The 21,207-nt window shown below is 37.1% G+C and overlaps 1 protein-coding gene across 1 annotated transcript in view; it reads right to left on the minus strand.

Annotated features, from left to right (window-relative positions):
- Nucleotides 1–334: 334 nt before the first annotated feature.
- The window catches only part of AGTR1 (angiotensin II receptor type 1), a 43,883-nt gene continuing 23,010 nt past the window's right edge, over nt 335–21,207 (minus strand). The window contains exon 3 of the mRNA XM_019439096.2: nt 335–2,348. Coding sequence (XP_019294641.1) covers nt 1,214–2,302 — 1,089 coding nt within the window. The 5' untranslated portion in view covers nt 2,303–2,348 and the 3' untranslated portion in view covers nt 335–1,213. The remainder of the gene's footprint in view (nt 2,349–21,207) is intronic.

The following is a 21,207-nucleotide window of genomic DNA, read 5'->3' on the forward strand; positions in this document are numbered from 1 at the left end:
TTTGGATTGTTTCTCCCCTTCTCTCTTTCCCTCCCCCATTTGTGTTCTGTCTGTCTGTCTCTCTCTCTCAAAAATAAACATTAAAAAAATTAAAAATAATTATGTGTAAAATAATGTTTTATTTTAGTGTTATAAAAATTAATTTTTTCTTTGTTGTATGAAAAGCTTTGAAAAACTCAAAAGGGTCTATTTATTCCATGCTGTGGATATAAAATCTATAAGCAATAGTATTAAACTATCTGTTGTATTAAAAATTTAAATGGAATTGGGTTCATAATTACACTTGTTTGAAAAATAAATCAGCATATATTTTAAGCATTGAAGATTAAACACATTACAATAACAGTATTTTAATGTAAATATAACTTTGCCAGATTTTAATCAAGTAGCAACAGTTTAGAGATATAGAATACATATACAAGTAGAACATATACTTTCTAAAACATAAGGCATACTTTACGGTATACAATCTTTTTTTTACCACAAAATATCTATACTTCTCAGATATGAAACAAAACTGATATGACTGGGAAGACACTACTGCCTGGGACCAGAGTAACACTTTTACAAGTAGTTTAACTTTAATACATGACTTTAGTAATATCCGTATACAAATAGGCCAATTAGCTGGCGTGTTTCGGCCGTGTGAATCTATAAGACACTAGCCGAATTTCGCAAAAGTGTCTGAAAGTTGACAAGTACTGCTTAGCAAGTCTCTGCACAAAAAGTGCAGTGGCATGTCCAGGTGGGCCACAGCTGCTAGTAACGCCATAGGCACAAAAAAGCTTTACTGCCCCTTGGAAACTGGGCAGAGCAATCTTAAGCTCTGACCTCCTGTCGCTCCTCTCAAGGTTGAACACATTCCAAATACCTTCATGTGGAAGAGTCAAAAATAACAGAACAGGAGTTGGCTGCGGAGACGGCATTTCTGCCAGTAAAATTTTCCCAGTGAACACATTCATCTAGCTTCTGACATCATTCTTTGAGTGGCCGTCGTCTGTCTGATGCAAAATGTGGCAAAATGTGGCTTCACTTTATGTTTTGTTGCACAGGGAAAGAAAAGGTTTTGTTCAGAGCTTTAGAAAGGTTTGTTGAGACCACATAACCTTTTTCTTCTTAAATTCTGGAAAGTAGCTAATGTTCCTTTGGTAGTGAGATGCTGTAGAGGAATGTGTTTCTTGCTTCTTTCACAGGATTACTTCACAGATAGGCTTCAAGTGTGTGACTCAACCTCAATACATGAGGCAGGCTTCTTGGCGGACGTGTTTCCATTATCTGAGGGGCGGTAGGAAAGTGTGCTCATTTTTGTTGATAGGTTTGAGTGGGACTTGGCCTTTGGAGGGATGTATTTCAGAAGCTGGAGAAAATATTTTTTAAATTTTTTCCCCAGAAAGCCATAAAAGAGAGGATTCAGGCAATTGTTGAAATAAGCTATGCAAATAGTGATGGGCATGGCGGTGTCCACAATATCTGCAATTTTACAGTCATGTATGATGCCCAGCTGAATCAATACATCCAGAAAAGTGAATATTTGGTGGGGAACCCAGGAAAAGAAAAAGAAAAGCACAATTGCCATAATTATCTTGAAAATATCATCATTTCTTGGCTTGTTCTTTTGAATCTCATAAGCCCTCTTCAGAGTCTTCCAAATAAGAGTGTAACTTGTAAGAATGATCAGAAAAGGAAACAAGAAACCCAGTATATTCTTAGTTAAGCCCAGCCCAATGGGGAGGGTTGAATTTTGGGATTCATAATGGAAAGCACAAACCGTGATATTGGTGTTCTCAACGAAAAACACGTTTCGGTGGATTATAGTTGGCAAACTGGCCAAGCCAGCCAACAGCCAAATAATGATGCAGGTGACTTTGGCCATAAGCATTGTGCGCCGAAGGCGGGCTTTCATTGGATGAACAATAGCCAGGTAACGGTCGATGCTTAGACATGTGAGTAGAAACACACTGGCATAGAGGTTGAAACTGACACTGGCTGAAGCGATCTTGCACAGGTAATTGCCAAAGGGCCAGCGATATTCCATGGCAGTGTAGACAGCCCACAGTGGTAAGGTTAGTAAAAAGCATAAGTCAGCCAGTGCTAAATTCAAAAGAAAAACACTGGCCACAGTCTTCAGTTTCATGTAAAAGTAAATGACAATCACTACCAAGCTGTTTCCAAATATTCCCACCACAAAAATGATACTGTATAAAGTAGGGATCATGACAAATATGTAATTGTGCCTTCCGGCTTTGGGACAGTCATCTTGGATTCTTTTAATACCATCTTCAGTGGAAGAGTTGAGGATCATTTTGATCTCCTGGGTTAATTAGTCTTAGACACTATGCCAGATGCACCTGGAGAAAATAAAAATGAAAAGGTAAAAAAAAAAAAGAACTTTCAGTTATAAACAAATAGTTTTATTTTTCAGTCATAAATACAGTAACTCCACTTTAGTCTTAGGAAAAAAAAATAGATCATATTTTCTGGAGAAAAACTGAACCGAGAAAGGGTAGGATTACACATTTAAATTAATTTTTAGAACATATTGCTTTTCTAGAAAGTAATAAATATCCTCCAGGTAAACAAATGGGGGTGCTATGTGAATAAACTTATCTAGGTTCTTTGCATTTTTTCTAGAAGTAAATCCTAGCTTCCACATTGATTAAAAAAGCATAGTCTGAATCTCAGAAAATGCTACTGAATTAAATTAGTTATTCAGGAAGACTTGAGTTTTTCCAGAAGCTTCTGCAAATATTTGCTTCAATATTTTACATAATCAGTAAACAAGCTATTCACTTACATGATTTAGAAAATCAACATACTCTTCCCTAGCAGAGTCCATCAGAAAACCCTTGGGAGGGAGGCTGAGGATGTTGTGGGGGTAACATCACAAGATGAGGTACAGGCCTACTCTGAGGTAAAAACTCAGCGTATGCCATAGGCAAGTCTGTCTGGGCAGGGCACGGGTGCTGGGTAAAGATCCTCTTGCCACCCCAGGAGCAGGTCCCTAGATGAGCATGGCTGTGCATTCTTTTTGTAGGAAAGTGTCCCGGGCCACATGAGGAACAGGAATAAGACTTCCCAGGATAGCTATGCTTGGCATCCAGGAGAGCTGCATGAACACACACACCTAAGGTAGTGTCCATCTTGGTGTAAAGTGGTGCTGTGAGAGGGATGAGACTCAGGCAGCCAGGTTTTAATGTTTCGAATAATCTCATTTACTAATGTAGGCCCCAGCCAATTCCAGGGGACAGATGATACACGTCTGAGGAATAAGACAGCCAATGGATGAATGAATGAGTAAATAGCATATAACTTCAAAGCTAGGAGTATAGCATAATGAGACTAGTTTCTGTGGGGCTAATAACACAGTTTACATTTTGCTCCTGAGAGGATCAAGATAGAAAATAGTCATTGTTAACCTAGGCTTCACCTTGGATTAAAAAATCGAAACCCAAACTAAGCAAAACAGACAAAAAAATCCTTGGTACTTTTAGAAATATGTGGTTTCTAAAACAGAAGATGAAAAGAGGGAATAATATAATGGAAACTAGGGCTAGGCTCTCAGGGAGATATGACCTATTTCTTTCTCACCCAGAAGGATTTCCCTACATTTTGCTGATTTTTCAGTTTATTTTATTATAGTTATTGAAATTATGCCAGTTTAGAAGTATAAATTCCTTTAGGTAAACAAATATTCTCTATTAAAAACTAAATACTTCATGAAAGGTTTATGTGCTAGCAGTCATTTACACCTTAATGTGTATTAATTTACTTATTCTTCTTCTAACATCTGGTTGATTTCAGTTGGATTTTGCCTAGGAAAAAAGTGGAAATGTCAAGGTTAAAGAATCTCAAAGATTAAAAAGTAGCCTGGGTGAACTGCATAACTGAAAACCAGGGCAGAGGTAAATATTTGTTTCAGCTTGGGCACAAGGACGCTACTAACAGATAGGAAGGGATAAACTTAATGCATTGGAATCCCTTTGGTGCCCTGAGCTTGAGTGCTTGAAAGCAGGGAGGAAATTCTCCTCTTTTTCTTCTTTTCTCTCTTGAGCCTAACTCTAAGACTATATATCTCAGGCCGGTTCCACTAATACTGTATCTGGAATGAGTAGAATTTTATTGACAAGGCAAGAATTGTAACCATCATTTATTAAAAAAAAAAATCCATGGGAAAAAGTTTGCATTTGAAAGGACCAAGTTTTAAACATAGTTTTGGACTCCAATTCCATCACAATCTGAGGTCAGTTTCTTCTTCAGTTCCCATTGATCCATATCGACTAATATGTAATACATAAAAGGTTGCTCTGAACATCTAGGGGAGCATCCCTGGAAATTTTAGTAAGGAATTTATTATTTAAATGAGGATATCACTGGAGAAACTCTGGACGTCACATTAAATATACTAATAATACTTTACACAAATGTTTATATAAGTAATGATCAAGACTTCCTGCCAGGAAAGGAAACAAATTCTCACATACTGGAGGGTAGAAGAAAGGGGAGAGGAATTTTAGGTTATAGGACCAGTGGGAACAAGCACAGGGAAGCATATAAATGAAAATAGTGCATCCAGTGGGCTGTCATCCATTTATCCCATATTCATTGAACATCTACTAGGTGCTGGAGTGAGGGATGCAAAGTGAAAAAGTTCACAGTCCTTCTCCTCCTTTGAGGCATTTGAGTCTAGTTGTGGGGGGACAAGAGCTTTAAAGGCAGAATTACCTCCAGTGTTGAATACTATACCATAACAGGGTCATGTGGAATGTTCTGTATTTATCATTGACCCAGTTTGTTGGTGGGGGACTTGGGTAGTGATCAGGGGCACTTCCCAAAGAAGATGGCATTTGGACTTTGGAGGATACATGGAAAACAAAGTGGTTAGAACTTAAAGGCAACAGCTGGCCAGCTGAGGTAGAGTAGAAATTGTCATCACTTGAACTTCTCTCTCCTTACAGATGTCTGCAGCATCAGCTATGGGAGGCTGCTCTTGTAAATTTACAGATATCGCACAACCCTCTTGGCAGTGGTGTGGGGAAAATGGAACCCTTGTGACTGGTAGGCACCTATGACTGATGCTAAGTGAGTGGGAAAGAGTAGGGTTCTTTTCCCTTTGAAGCTGAAAGGATGCTGTTTTGATGAGCTGAAGGAAAGAGATGTGATCTATTAGGAACAGCAAACTTATGAGTCCCAGAAAGCAGCTACATTTCATTCTTCTCCCAGTAGAGTTTTAGGCAGGGAGGATATACTGATCAAAAACACAGGAGGATCCACCTCTCCCTATTTTTGGGTCTCACCATAGCTTTTACATAAACTCTGTGGCTTATATGAATTCCATAGCACCATTTCTTCTTGGGGAAAAGAAGGTGGGATTTGGACTCAAAATACTTATAATAGACTCTTTCTTTGCCAATTACAAATATGTATGGCTCTGGGTAAATCACCCCATTTCTCTGAACATGAGCCTCAGTTTCCTTATCTGTAAGAAGTGGGAACAGTGATTTTTATTGCACATGATTGTTGTAGGAATTAAATGAGATAGTATGAAAGTATTGGGCATATCTTTCAAAAAGTAAGTGTTTAATTAGATGTGTTTTTTAAAAATCTCTATTATTTTTTGAATGCAAGTTAAACATTGACTTAGCCATGGCTTAAAAAAACATGAAAGATTTTTTTTTTAAGGTTTATCATTGGTAAGCTCCTTCTTGTGCCATTAAAAGGCTAAAAATACCAGGATGTTGTTCTTTCAAACTGTGAGTAAAAAAATCATCTTAAGCAGCTGAATACATTGGCCATGAGTCAGGTGGGAACTTTCAGTCTGCTGTAAACACAAGGTTGGCTCCTGGTGACTGCACTATTTATCCACAGATTGCTTTCATACCAGATACCTTGTATTTCTTGACAGCTTCCCTCATTCTTAAAAACAAGCCTAAGAAAGAAGATCCCTCCCTCCCTCCCTTCCATCCATCCATCCATCCATCCATCCATCCATCCTTCCAAGAATATTTCGCCAAGACTTTTGATTAGAATATTAATACCTTCTTAAGCTTTTAGGCAAGCCAAAACCAATCTAATTAAATTGTTCATTACATGCTCCTTTTTTAATGAGTTTGCAATCTAAGGAAAAAAAATACCACATAGTTTCCTATGATAATAAAGAGAGAACTAAAAGACAAAGTAATTATATTTTAGAATAATCTTCTATCAAAGTATCTTTCTCAAATATCTAAAAGAGTAGACTAGTGTTTGTAGGTCATTTGCTTGTAGTGCTGGGCAGCGCAATAAACCATCCTGTTCAAAAGTCATTGTCTTTATTGCTTTTATTTTATAATTCAGACTTTAGAAAGCAAGTGTTTCTGTTCCTGTGTGTTTTTCCCCCTCAGTAATGAATGAGGCATTCTACAGGGAGCAACTGTTAGTATCCATTTGTGAATTCACTGAATCATAGAAGTTGGCAGTAAAATTTTTATGGTTTCTACTTGTTTCTTTTTCAAATTCACTTGTTCTTATTTCTTAACCTTCTGTTCTTATTTTATGGGGTCTATTTGTACCCTTTTCTCTTTAAACATGTTGAACATCTGTATGTTAAGAGCCCCTATCAATTGCTTTACTATTTGTAGGTTGTAGTTCTTGTATGAATTCTATTTGTTTCATCCGTGGACACTCCTTCTTGGCATTTGCTTTCATCTTGGGTTTTATAATCTTTGACTACGAGTTAATCTGTAGTGGGAATTAACTTCTTTAGGAGGCCTGGCATCTGGATGGTGGTGGCCTGTGAAATTTCTGCTTGGGCATACAACACTCACTTGATCTGGAAAAGTCTTTAATGCTAGTTCTCAGCCTAGTTTCCAATGCTGTATTTTTTCTTCAGATACTGCAAATGAGGCCCCCACCCATTCTCAAATTTATGTGGTCTGCAGAAATTATCTAGTCTTTGGTCACAATAGGCAGTGATTGTCCAGTTTCTGGCTTTAACCAAGAAAGCCAGTTTCATTTGTCTTCAGTATGCGCGTCTAATGATCTTGACTTCCATCCTGGTAGACTTGTTGAAACTTCATCTTGGCTGTGTAACTGGTATTGGTTCTTTTCTGGCCCATGTGGTCTCAATTCTTATTCAGAGCTGTGATTTTCTATTTTATGTGTTTCGAGAAAGAAGGGTAGTGTTCATTATGCTTACGTTCATTGTCTTCATCTTGACTGGAATTTGTCCTACACATTATTTGGAGATAATGGTTAAATTGCTTGGACCCCCAAATCTTTAGATTATAGTCTCGCCCCTATTCATGCCCACCCAACCCCCATCATGCCTTTCAATGAATAATCCAAGCCCTTCTGGTGGTACTCTCCTCCATGGTGGTAATCCTGGCAGCCATGAAGAAGAGAGCATGGCAGAGAGCTTGGCACCATGGGGTAAATGACCAGAACTGCTTTTAAATCAGATGCATGAGAAAATGGCTGGCAATCCCAACCTAACTTCTCTATGTTGTTTTATTTTTAATTATTTTTTCATGTTTACTTATTTTGAGAGAGACAGGCAGAGAGTCAGAGAGAGAGAGAGGGAGGGAGGGAGGGAGGGAGGAAGGGGCAGAATGAGAGGGAGAGAGAATCCCAAGCAAGCTCCACACTGTCAGCACAGAGCCCAATGAGGGGCTGGATCCCATGAACCTGAGCCGAAATCAAGAGTTGGACGCTTAACCGATTGAGCCACCCAGGCGCCCCTAATCTATGTTAAATACTTTTCTTGGAGCTGATTTTGCTCACCTGTGCAATTCCTAGGTGGATGTTTCTCTTAGCACACACAATATATTTGATTACAATTACTAATGCCATACTAAATAAGTACTCAAGATTCAGTGTCCTTAATGAATGGCTGCATGATATGTGTAAGTGGTAAACGGTGGTATCTGGCCCTCTTCCCAAGTCGACAGCATCCACTATGGCCTGCCCTCACAGGAAATGAAAACAGCACAAGCTGCCATCTTATTTCTACACACACCAATTGTAACCACCTGTGGTGATGGTGGTTCAATGTCCTGTCATCCTCAACTAGCCCTCCCCTTTGCTTTCCAAAATATCCCCCAAGAATAGGAAGAACTTAGCTTTATGAAAGGAAATTCAGTAGTTCCTTCCAAGTTAGGGTATACATTTCAAGGAAAGTAAATTGTGATCCTAAATTTTTGCTTGTTAGAAATTATTCAATACTTTAATATCTAGTAATGTAACACTAAATTACAATTAAATTTCTCTCTGCTTCAGAAGCTTCTACTTATCATAAGTTATAGTTTAAGCAACCTACTTGTCATGAATATCCCAAGCCCCCAAAGAGCTCCTTTCATTCCTATGATATTTCTTCCCATTCTTTTCTATTCTAAACTCTTGGCTGTTTTTGTTGTATGCTTTTTTTTTTTTTTTTTCCCAAAAAGAAAAGAGAAGCAGGCAGGGATGAGATATATGTCATTAACTCTAATCATATGCTAGAAATCTTCCTCTGACATATTGGTGTTAGTAGAAAATATTGTTATGTTCAGTATAGAGGCCCATTGAAGGCTTTAGTGAGCCTCAAAAGAGCTGTGCTCTGCAGACTAGGAGAAAAATAAAATAAATATAACTTGGAAAAAAAGCTTGTATATAAATAAACTCTTGTCCTCTTATACTCCCAAATTCCTCAAACTTAGGGACTTGGAGAATTTCCTCAAGGGAATTATAACCACATTTTAAAGAATCAGCATCTCCGCCATTCATCAAAGGGGAGGAAACATAATTTTTAATAATATGGCTCTTGGAGACTGTTCACAAGCTTTTCTTTTTCAACAGATGAAAAAGGCAGCTTCTATGTGGGCATCTCAGTCAACAGCTGTTTTATCTGACTTGTGAGCAAAACCCACAATTTCATATGTTAAGCCACTGCATATTTGCTTCTCTGAGACTCTAGATCAGCAGCATAAACTGCTTATCTCATTTCAGATTCCACTTTAAGGGGTATGAGGGAAGTTACTGGGAAGGAGAGGAAGCACCAATTAATTTATATTTTTAAGAAATTATGAAATTTTTATAGAATTTCTATGTGTTATGAGCTTTATGTTAGAAATTACTGGCCACATGACAATTCATTTCAGATTAAAGTTTTTAACATTTTGGAGCCCCTGGGTGGCTCAGTCAGGTACGTGTCCGACTGTAGCTCAGGTCATGATCTCGTGGTTCATGAGTTCGAGCCTTGCGTCAGGCTCTGCTGACAGCTCAGAGCCTGGAGCCTGCTTCAGATTCTGTGTCTCTCTCTCTCTGCCCCTCCCCTGCTCATGCTCTCTCTCTCTCTCTCTGTCTCTCTCTCTCAAAAATAAACATTGAAAGAGTTTTAAAAAATAAAGTTTTTAACATTATAGAAATCACATAATCATAAATTTTAAGTGAAGCTAGAAGGATCAAATATTCCCTGTATTATACATGTTTCCCCCAATTGCCCAACGTTCAAATTGGTCCTACGCAATGTATAAGGAGACTAGGGTTCTAATTTTGGTTTTCTTATTCACTAGCAAGGTGACCTTGAACCAGTCACTTAGCTTTTCTACACCTCTGCATTCTCAGGGAGCTGACACATGGCTAAAGAAATCTCCTGAAACACTGAAATTTTATAATCTTTTTTTTGGAATAGGTATTTATCTTTTGAAGATAAAGGCAATGATGGCTTGACAAGTAGAAATGACCTGATAAATCATTAAATCAGCCAAAATCTATCGATTGATATAGATGTTATTAATGCCACAATGATTTAATAACATTCTCTAGTTAGATACAAGAAGTCTTTTTCTTAAAAACAAAATGAATTTTACCTTTTACTGGGGATAAATAAATTCCACATAAGAGTCCACGTAAGAGTATTATATTACAGTGATATTCCCCCCCCCCCATTTTTTAGATTATCTACTTAAAGAAATGTTTTCCCAGCACAGCATTTGGATAGCTGGTTGTGACCCTAGGTTATCGAGGTCAAGGTTATCGAGGTCAACTATCTAGACTAGCTAGATTAGTTTCTAGACTGTGAATCTCTCAGGCATCCCCTGTGTTATTCATTGGCAATTCCACCTGAAAAGGTAGAGACAGATTGTTTCATGGCTGCAAATCAAAATTAGAAGCAGGCCCTGCAGTTAGGGAGTCAGGATTATGTTATTTTATGAAGAAGGTGGCAGAATGTGTTATTGTTAAAATAACTCCTACAAAACAAACCTACTTTCAGGTAATTTTTTTTTTTTTTTTGGTGGGGAAAATACAACTTTTTAAAGTTTAGTAAATAGTTAATGTGATTCATTTGCCCAAATAAAAACACACAGATGAGGACAGAGAATTATAAAAGAACCCACGGTAATATATTATTTAGAATAACATTTTCAAGTATTTTATTAGTCAATATTTTGAAGTGCTAAGTGAACTTTTGTCCTAAGAAAATGAATTCTGTAAGGTAATGTTTGATTTTATCATAGAGTTACTTTTTGTTTTTTGAAACACAGTTTTATATGCTTCATTTTTTTTTTTAAACATTAAAATGCTATAAAAACTGAGAGCAGAATAGTCTGGCAGAGAAAGCACTGGACTAGAGTCCGGTCAAAGAGCCTGCTCTGTCAGTAACTAGTGACACAATCAGACACAGGTAATTTAATCTCTTACTTTGTTATCTCTTAAATATTACAAAATACTTAGAATGGAAATACTAACACTTGTTCTCACCTCTGTTTCATAGGTTGTTAAAGGTAAACAGTGAGGTCTTAGGAAAAGATGAAAGCACTTTGAAAATATAAATTTTATAATATCATTTATGTAATGCAAGGGTACGTAAAATTTAATGAAAGAAAGCTCAGAACTTCAAAAATAAATAGAATTATTTTCATTCAAAAATTCAGCAGAAGTATTTTTCATTATTTTCGTCTAATGCATTTATTTCAAGCATTATAATGAGGCACTTGATGAATGTGGAAAGAAAGGTAAAATGGTGGATCTTGCATGGCTTCCACAGTTAATAGTTGCGGCAACAAATGTTTAGGTACAAAGTGGAGCCCTAAGGTTAGATCTGACCAACACATATATTTTCCTTGGCCCCCCAAAAACTCTATAATATATCTTGTGGAATTTGAATTTTCTGTAGTTTACTAACTGCTGCCACTTTCTGTTTTCTGATTCTGTTGGTCAGTGCTGTCTAAAAGAAACTTGATGTGAACCACATACATAATTAAAAATTTCCTAGTAGCCACACTAAAAAAGTAAAATCAAACTCCTAAATAGTAGACTCCTGAAATACAGCTTGGGAATTATTCATTAGACTGTGGATTTCTTTCAAACATTCAGGACTGGTATAGTTAAAGGGTGCCCAGCAGGGTGTTATCTAGTAAAATACTCCTTGCGCTCATTCATAAATGTCTAGAATTTCTTTAACTGGGATTGGGTTGGCAATACCCACTTCCATGCCTCCAAGATCTACCTGAGGAAGGAGATACACTGACTCAGATGAAAGCCAGACTAGCAGTAGAAGGGCATGGTGATGGTAACCAAAAAATCTGAAGCCGTATGTGATTTACCTCTTCTGACCTATGGGGTCTTTTGCTTTTCTCTTAACCTGTGACTCGTTTTCTTCATCTGGAAAATTATAATAATAATAATGAAGTTAATGATTATGAAGTAAGAAAAATATCTGTCTTGTCAGGCTCACAACGTTGTTGGGAACATCATGAGGTGATACATGTGGAGATATCAAAAGATCCTGTAGATTTGAGACTTTTGTTAGTGTTCTTAACTTCATACTATGGTGTAAATGACTAACTTCCCCTGTACCAGCAAATCTGGATAAGGAGAATTGGGAAATTGCACTCAGTGCTGGAAGTGGAAGAAGAAGCTAATGTACCAGAAAGAGGTAGAGAGGCTCAGAGAGGGAGGCTGATGCACTGACAAGCTACTTGGATTGGACACCTCTGCTAGCTCTAATCCTTCTCTTCAATACCTATATGATTTTTAAGTATAAATTACAATGATACTACACCACTGATTATAATGAAAAGTTTAGACCATTCTGTCTGCTGTTATATTACCACTCCATTCATTTCTATGTGGGACTACTTGTGTTTTCTAACGAAACAGCCTGTGATGGGCGGCACAAATGCTGGGCCAATAAAAGGTAACAACGCTTTGCCAATTGAAAACTACGATGAGATACTGGTGACTGCTGCTTCCTGTGAAAACTTCATTAGCAATAAATGGGTTACCAGATGTCACATGTCAGATTTGAAATTAAAATATATTCCCAGTATTTGTGTGCAGTCTGAGCAGCGGGAAAAAAACGAACTCTTTCCAAGAGAGCTGCATAAGATACTGTACCACTTTTGCCTTTGATTGTTTGTTTCTCCTCGAAATGTAAAACGAAAGCATCCCTTGGTTTGTAAAGTGGAAATATAGCATTTCTGCATAGAGGGGCTATGTACTGAAGTGGCACATTACCCGTGCAGCAACAACTCTTTAAGGACAAGGAGAGTATTTTTGAATATTCTCTGCCGCACCAAGACCACCATCTCCTCTTGTTTTGCCATAGCAATTTCTCCTTTTCTTGGCTTCCCTCTCATCAAGCCATTTCTGCTTTTATTACTGACAACAAAACTGTTTAAGTCAGCAGCTGTCAACGTTGACTCCACTCTTCCTGAACCTGCTGTAACAACAATGCTTCCCCCCTTCGTGATAGTAAAACTCTCTTCTTGTTCTTCGAGCTAGCTAAGTCACTCTGTTCTGGTCCTCAAAGTTGCAAGCCTCCAATCCGAAATCAACTGTGGTTAGGGAGGGAACCCCACAATTGGAAATAGGACAGCACAATTGCGCTTGAACCAGCAGAAATTTCAAATGCTAAGCCAGTGTGACAGAAGTATCTAACACCCTCTAGTTTTTATAAACAAGTATTTTTGGCTAAAGAGGGTCCATGTTCCTTTGCAATTTCAAAATCTCCAGTTATTCAGTTTCAGCTGAAGACCATGGCTGTTTGAAACTATTTATTGTTTTTTTCCCCTATTTATTTTTGTTCTGTCTTCTGTAAGATAGATGAAGCTTATAAATCAAATTAAGAGGGTAAAAGTGAATTATCACTCTTAAGCATCTTCTTGGAGAAATATTTACAGTACTCCTCCCTTATTTGTTGGGATACATTCCAAGACCCCCAGTAGATTCCTGAAACCACAGATAGTATCAAACCCTATATATAGTGTGTTTTTTCCTCTACAAAATTACTTATGTTTCCTCTACAAAATTACCAATTACCTATGATAAAGTTTATAAATTAGGCATAGTGAGAGATTTACAACAATAACTAAAAATAAAATAGAACAATGATAACAATATACTGTAATAAAAGTTATGTGAATGTGGTCTCTCTCTAAAATATCTTGTACTCTATTGACTTTTCTTCTAATGATGGCAGATGATCAAGTACCCATGTGGTAAGATGAAATGACGTGAATGACATAGGCATTGTGACCTAGCATCAGGCCACTCTTGACCTTCTGATGGTATGTCAGGAGGAGGATCACTTGCTTCTGAACCATGGCTGACTGCAGGTAACTGAACTTCAGAAAGCAAATCCACATGTAAAGGGGGAACTACTGTACCTAGAATTTCTTTACACACAGAAGTTCCCCAAAGTACTTACAACTTTGTTTGTGGAACATTAATTACTCATCAGATGCTGGGGATGCAAGAGCTACTGCCCTTTGACCTTCGCATAAAGGAAGACAGAGCACCCATTAAGTGATTAGCTATGTCGGTGGGGAAAATGTCAGTTTCAACTTTTCAGTTACATAACTTCAGCACAAAGTGACACACAAGAGTTCAAATAAGCTTATTTAATGTACAGTTGTTTTATGCTCCTCTAGGATTTTACTGGTATCTGTTTCACATAGAGGACTTATAAAAGTGGCTTAGTATTAACATTAGTAATATTTATGAGTTGTGATTAATTGAATGTTTATTATGTGCCAAGCATTGTGATAATTGCTTTCATATCTGCAAGAACCCTGTTATGGACTGGATTGTGTCCTTTCAAAAGCCATAGTACCCAATGCGACTGTAATAGGTATAGATGTAATTATGGGTAAATGAGGTCATGAGGTTGGGGCCCTAATCCAATGTGACAGGTGTCTTTATAAGAGGAAGAACACATCAGGAATGTGCTTGTACAGAGCAGAAGCTATGTGAGGTTAATGAGAAGGTGGCTATCTGCAAGGGAGGGAGAGAGGTCTCACCAGAAACCAACCCTGCCAGCACCTTGATCTTGAACTTTTAGCTTCCAGAACCATGAGAAAGTAAATTTCTGTAGTTGAAGCCACCCAATCTGTGGTATTTTATTAAGGTAAACATAACAAACTACCACAAGGCCTATGAGGATAAGCACAATTATTCCCATTCTTCAGATGAGGAAACTGAGACTTAGAGAACAGGTCCTTTTTTATCAAAAATAGAATCTGTATTTTTGAGATTTTAAAGTTTCAAGGTTCAGTTATTTTTTTGAGGGGTAAGGTCATCATTTCATATTCTAGTTCAATGCTTCTCAATGGGGGATAATTTTTCCCTCCAGGGACATTTGGCAATGTCTGGAGACACTTTTGGTTCTTACAACAGGGGGGAGTTGGGAGAGGACAACGTTACTTGCATTTAGTAACTGCTTAGATGAGATACTGCTACTCATCTTACAAGGCACAACGCATTACCCCACAACAAAAAATTATCTGGTCTAAGATGTTAATTGTGATGCTTGAGAAACCTTATTCTAGTCCCTACTTTTTTTTTTTTTTTTTTTTAATTCTTGATAATCTGTAGTTCCTGTCTTTCATGGCATAAGTTAACTGTATACTATATTGGTAGTGCTTTTTTCGTGTATTATATTCATATCATCCCAGGGAAACTACAGATCAAAAGATAAAATCCTCTTGAGTAACCTTCAGATATCCAAGACCATGTTGAGTACTTAGTAGGAGCTCTGAAACTGCGAGTTAACTAAATATTTGTTGTGTCAGATCATTCTAGAAATTACCCTCTCTAAGCATTTTCCAGAACTCTAGGATTCTGCACCAGAAAAGAGAATTTGAGCTTGGATTCGTTATAAGGTCTTTAACGGGTTTGATGGCTATTGTAGCGGCCCCAAAGTTGCTTCTAGAAATAGGAAGCCACCATGTCCGGAAGTCAAACCCTGCCCTCTGGTGGCATCACTGCCATAGACACTACTGGGAATCTGACAGGGCCAGAGTCAATCTGCAGTGTTAGGTTCTAAACTGACTGCAATATTTAAATGGAAATTTAACTTTATATTCACATGAGGGCTTTTCTCCCCCCCGCAGAATCACATATTAAGTGTAGTCTGTCATTGAGGCTCTCATTAGAATAAAACCAAGTACACTCATTTTTGTGAGAGAGGATGAACATACCATTAGTTACAAGTCATAGTGTGCAAGTTTGGCAACCCGAGAGTTTCAGTTACTTAGTTTGTCTTTCTTACTTGCCTCCTCTACCCAACTGCTTTTCTGATCCATAAAGGCACTAAGTAATTGTTTTTGTAGCCAAAGAAGAACATTTCTGGAAAAAGGATTTCTAAAGGAGTAATATTGATAGAGTCCCATGACCAGAATTTTAAGTATTGGTTCATGTGGTATTGTCTCTACAAATTCCTTATAGGCTAGTTCTAGAAGACAAGTACCATTGTGTTTGAAATACCAGCTAAATCTGAGGAAATTATATTGCCCCCTTTGCCCATGAAGAGCTCTATTCTCTCACTAGGAAAACACCACTGTACTTCTTATCACAGAGTGCAGCCTTTTCTGTATACTGATGCCAAACGGGTAACATTTTAGTGAGGCATTTGAAGTTGTGATATGCAACTCCATGGGAGACAAACAAGGTCACTTAGAAGGTCTTTTCATTGAGAACATCAGAGCTTTAAAAAGATGTAGGCAGCCTTTCCTGGATAATTGGGGTAAAGTAAATAAAAAAAAAACAACAAAGTACAAAAATAAACAATCAGATGGAAACATTCAGAATTAAGAGTGAAATGATAGCGAATGCTAATGTCAAATCTTAATAATACATATAACCAAAAGCAATAAGTGAAAAAGCAACATAATTTAAGAAGTTGAAGAGTAGAAGTCAGATGATCGCAGGATTTAGCAAGGGTAAAAAAAGACTTAGTACAAACACTAATCTAGAACTGGGGGTAGGGGATTTGGAGGCTTTTTCTTTGTCTCTCTAGAAATTGAGACCTCAGGCAAATTATTAAACCTTCATTCAACGTTGATCTGACAAATGGGAATGAGACCATAAAGCTTCTACCTTGCCCTCGGAAGAATGTTGTTAAGATGATATGTTTAACATAATTTCCTCAAAAGACAGTATATCATACCCATTCATTATGAATAGACTAGATACAGTAAAAACAAGTTTAACACATGACTGAAGTGGAAAGCTAATGGCATATATTCAACATTTAGAATTTTAAAAGGAAGCATTAACTTTAGCAGAGTCTGTTGGCTATCAAGCACCGTAGAAAATAACCCAGAAGCTTTGCAGTCACAAAGGTCAGTTAAGATCCTGGTTTCACCTCTGACTAATCATGTAAATGGTTAAAATACTTACACTCTTTGAGCCTTAGTCTTCTCATCTTTAAAATGGGATAAAAACTTAGTATATACTGTTATTGCGAGGATTAAATAAAACATGGCGGGGTGGGGTGGGGTGGAAGATTTCCATATAGTAAACAGTAAATGTTATCTATTGTTATTACCATTATTTATATTCTCAATATATATTCATATGTCCCCACACTAAGTAAATTACCCCATAAAATTCTACTTTACATATGTGTAATTTGTCACATAACCTATGGTTATTACACATAGCCAAGAAGCAGATTGGAATGATGTGAGGAGCCCTGTCCATACAATACAATATGGTGATACAATCTGTTATTAATACCATAAAGCAATATAAAGGACCTAGGAAGGACCCAGTTTTTAAAAGAAGTGAAAGTGTGAACATCTGAAGGGCAGATGATTTTAACATTACTTTAAGTTGGAGGAGGAAAAAATATCACACTATAGACCTTTGGTTGGTGAATCAAACCTCAACTAATTAAATGGGAAAATTTTTCCTCAAAATGAAGATTTCAGAGAAAAAAATTTCTTTGCCAGCAACTCCCCTAGTATTCATATAAGTCTCTTCCTTGAATTATCTGACTTAACATGTGGTAATTGTTGTTCTTTAATATGATTTCACGAGATTCACTTTCTAATAATTATACAACACTATTGTTTCTGGTAATAACATTTTTGGTATTACTTTATTACTATATAAAATAATGGAAAAACAAATTAGGCTAAATATTTTGTACTCAGAATAGAGCAGGCAGATTTGTGAAGTTCATTAGAACTTTGTGAGAATAACGTAATGTGATAATAATTTTGGTTATATTGATATGAAGACATCTAATTCGAAGGAAGTGTTTAGAAATCTGTCTGTTTCAGTAGGCATAGTTGTACACAGGTCAGTGATCAGTTTAAAGCCATTGTCTAGATAAACTACACGATTTATGTTATACCAACAAATTAAAATGTTCTCTTTACATAAAAAGTCATTCTGCTGTGGTCTTTCAGCAGCTTTATCTCAATGTGGATCAGAAAGTCACAGAAATTTCTACTATAGAAGGAAATTGATAAGTCATATTTATTCCTTTTCTTCTTCAGAAAAATACAGAAAATACAGAAAAATATATATGTATGCCCTTTGTCCCTGTAAAAATGCACAATTACTATACTCTAAATGGTGTTTTTGTTGTCAGGTTCTTCAAGCCAAGTCTATTTTCACCTATAATGTAGTTGAACTGTTATTATCTACAGTCTTGCTTTTATTGAAACAACTTAAGTCAGAGATTCATAACATTTTATTGCTGGAATAGTCTCTAGAAATTACATGCTCCAAGGTTCACATATGCAAATACTTACAGGGGCTGGGAATAACAGAGTTGAGTGAAGCAGTCATGTTGGTGAATGTAGGATCCTTCCTTTTTCTCAGAGGAGGTGGGGGTTGGGGAGCCTCACTTCTCAGGTGTAGCCACTTATGCTAATTATGATATGGGGAGACGCAAGCCGATTTTTTAAAAAGATGAAGCTGGAAATTTCAAATTTTATTTGAAATCTCCTATTTTGAAATGTTTTCAGTTAATGCAAATAATGATAATTAGTAGTAGTAGTAATAATAATAATAATAGTAATAGCAGCACTGTAGAACTAAATAGAACTCTTTTGCAGATCAAGTTGGGTCCAAGGGCTGTCAATTTATAACCTAGGATCCAGGCCAACTACTTAATTTTACAACTGAGTAAACAGACTCCAACCATCAGCAAGATTCTGCAGACCCCCATATTTCAGTGTTTTTATATTACACTAAATATGTGAAGCATACCTCTTTTAGAAATCCCCCCTTCCATTTCCACATTCAACAACAATCTGTGATGGAGGAATTAGAGACAGTGGGAAAACAGAGATGCGATGGGCTGAGGTTATTGTTCATCCTTGCTCTCTTGCAGCCAGGCTGCCCCACCTGGGTGTGCAGGAGGGTAGTTCAGCTCAGAGTATGAGAGCTGTCTCGGAATGTCTAGATGTCACTACCTGCTACGCTGTTCCAGACAGAAACTTATTTTTCCCTTTTAATTGTTCCATATTGTTTAAGGTACTATTAGCATTTTAGAGCTGTTGGTGCATTTCGCCAAAGTGATGTCTCCAGATGGGTGAATACAACATTGAATCTGTGCTATTTGGGTATTCTTGCATATTACTTTAACATTTATTCAAAAAAATATCATCTAGTACCAAAAGGATGACCAATAATGAAAGGGACTGATGTTATTTCATAGAGCCATATTGACCTAATGACCCTGGTTACATAACTAGTAATGAGGTTAAATTTTAAAATATTTTTAATAAGTGCTGAAAAATATTTATCTTCATTGTCAAGTAAAGTGTTTCTAAAGTGAACTGTGATGCTCCAAGCATGGAATTATCTACACACTGGGTGTATGTGTGGTTTTACTGTTTATTTATTTTTTGAGAGAGAGAGCATGAGCAGAGGAGGGGGAGAGAGAGGGGGAGACAGAATCCGAAGCAGGCTCCGGGCTCTGAGGTGTCAGCACAGAGCCCTAGCAGGGCTTGAACTCACGAACTGTGAGATCATGACCTGAGCTGAAGTCAGACGCTTAACCGACCGAGCCACCCAGGCGCCCCTACACATTTATGTTTTTGATACTAATATATTTTCTAAATTAATTCAATACAGGTTTAAAAATACATACAAAAAGTACATAAAAAGAATATATCTGGCATTGACTGAGGGAGTTATACAGGATTAATAATGAACATGGAGTATTTCTGGTGAATGGTAACACTTGGCTAGCAGATACATTTCTTTGGCTTCTAGCCCTAATATAACTTCCTGGACAAGCTGATTTTTCACTTTTGTTGGAAAAGTAGTTTAGTTCTCGTGAGCATGTTTTGCATTCTGTAATAAAAGGACAGCATGTGCATTTTGGGTAATTGCTTGGTTAGCTGGAAGAACACAGTTTGTGATTTTATACATAAGACCTTAGATGGGTAGAGTGAGAAGTTGGAAAAATACTAAACTGTGTTTTAATTTTATTTTGTGTGAAAAGATCAAACTTCATGCTTTTTCAAACTATATAGTTTTCAAGGTAAGACAGAAAACAAATATAGAAAATGTTGGTCTGATAATGTAAACTTCCTTATAACTCAGGAGATGTCATGCTAAGGACTGTTAGCAGTTATTTTTTTGATAAATCTCTTTGCTAGAATGAAGGAGTAGCAGTCCCTGGAAGGTAGTGGAATTTGCTCCACAGGCAGAGACAGGCAGGGAGGTAGGGGGATCAAAGTGAGGCGGGAAAGGGCCACATGGCCCATGAAGGCTCTATGCCTTCAGGAATGCTGCTGTCTTTAGCTGGTAATCACTTCTTAAAGGAAACATTCACCTAAGAATTTTAGTAAATAAGCAAGCATTCAGTATTAGGCTGCTGGGATCAAACTCAGGGCCCAGGAAAGAGTATTGTGGGTACAGTGGAAGGAACATCTTAGTATCTTGAGTCTTGATGTGTGTTTTCGTCTGAGATTACTGTAGTTTTCATCTCCAGAAATGCAATTGCTGTCTTTTTTATATCTTCCATGTCTCTACCTTTGGTGTTCAAACTTTCCTCTAGCTTCTTGAACATATGAAGTACAGTTATAATAACCACTTAATATCCTTGTGTACTAATTCTATCATCTGTATCATTACTGAGTCTGTTTCCATGGATTGATTTTTTTCTCTTTATGGATTGTACTTTCCTGCTTCTTTGCTTGCCTGGTAATTTTTGAATGGGATGCTAAACACTGTGAATTTTGCCTTGTTGGTTATTGGACGTTTTGTATCTTATTAAAATTTTCCTTCTTTGTTCTGGGAAGTAGTTAAATTACTCGCAACGAGTTTGATCCCCTCAGATCTGGCTTTTATGCTTTGTCAGGTGGGACCAGAGCAGCATCTAGTCTAGGGCCATTTTTTTTTCTTATTCTGGAGGCAAAAAACCCTTCTGAGTATACTACCCGATGCCCCATGAATTATACATATGCACTGAAATGCAAGGGGGATACTTTGCAGATTATCGGGCTCTTCCTTTGCAAAGCTCTCTACTCTCTGGTGCTCTGCCCTGTGAACTCTAGCTCCTTACCTCTCTGGACTCCCAGTTCCATCTCCTCAACTCAGGGATACCTGGGAGCTCCTTCTTAATTCTTCTTTGTGCCATGGCTGGAAACTACCCCCAGGTAGTGAGCTCGGACAATCATAGGTTTTATTTCATTTGTTTCTCATCCCTCAGAGATTACTGCCCTTTGTTGCCTGATGTATACTGTCTTGGAAACCATTGTTTCTCATATATTGTTTCATATATATATATATATATATACACATATACATATATATGTATATATATATACACACACACATATATATATGTATATACATATACATATATATACACACACACATATATATAATATGCAATGTATATACATATATATGTATGCATATATTACATATAATATATGTATACATATATATACACACACACATATATACACACATACCATTGTTTCATATATATGTGTG

This window comes from Panthera pardus, unplaced genomic scaffold (genome assembly GCF_024362965.1).
Source record: "Panthera pardus isolate Hobbes unplaced genomic scaffold, ASM2436296v1 HiC_scaffold_16, whole genome shotgun sequence".
In the NCBI taxonomy this organism is placed as follows: Eukaryota; Metazoa; Chordata; class Mammalia; order Carnivora; family Felidae; genus Panthera; species Panthera pardus.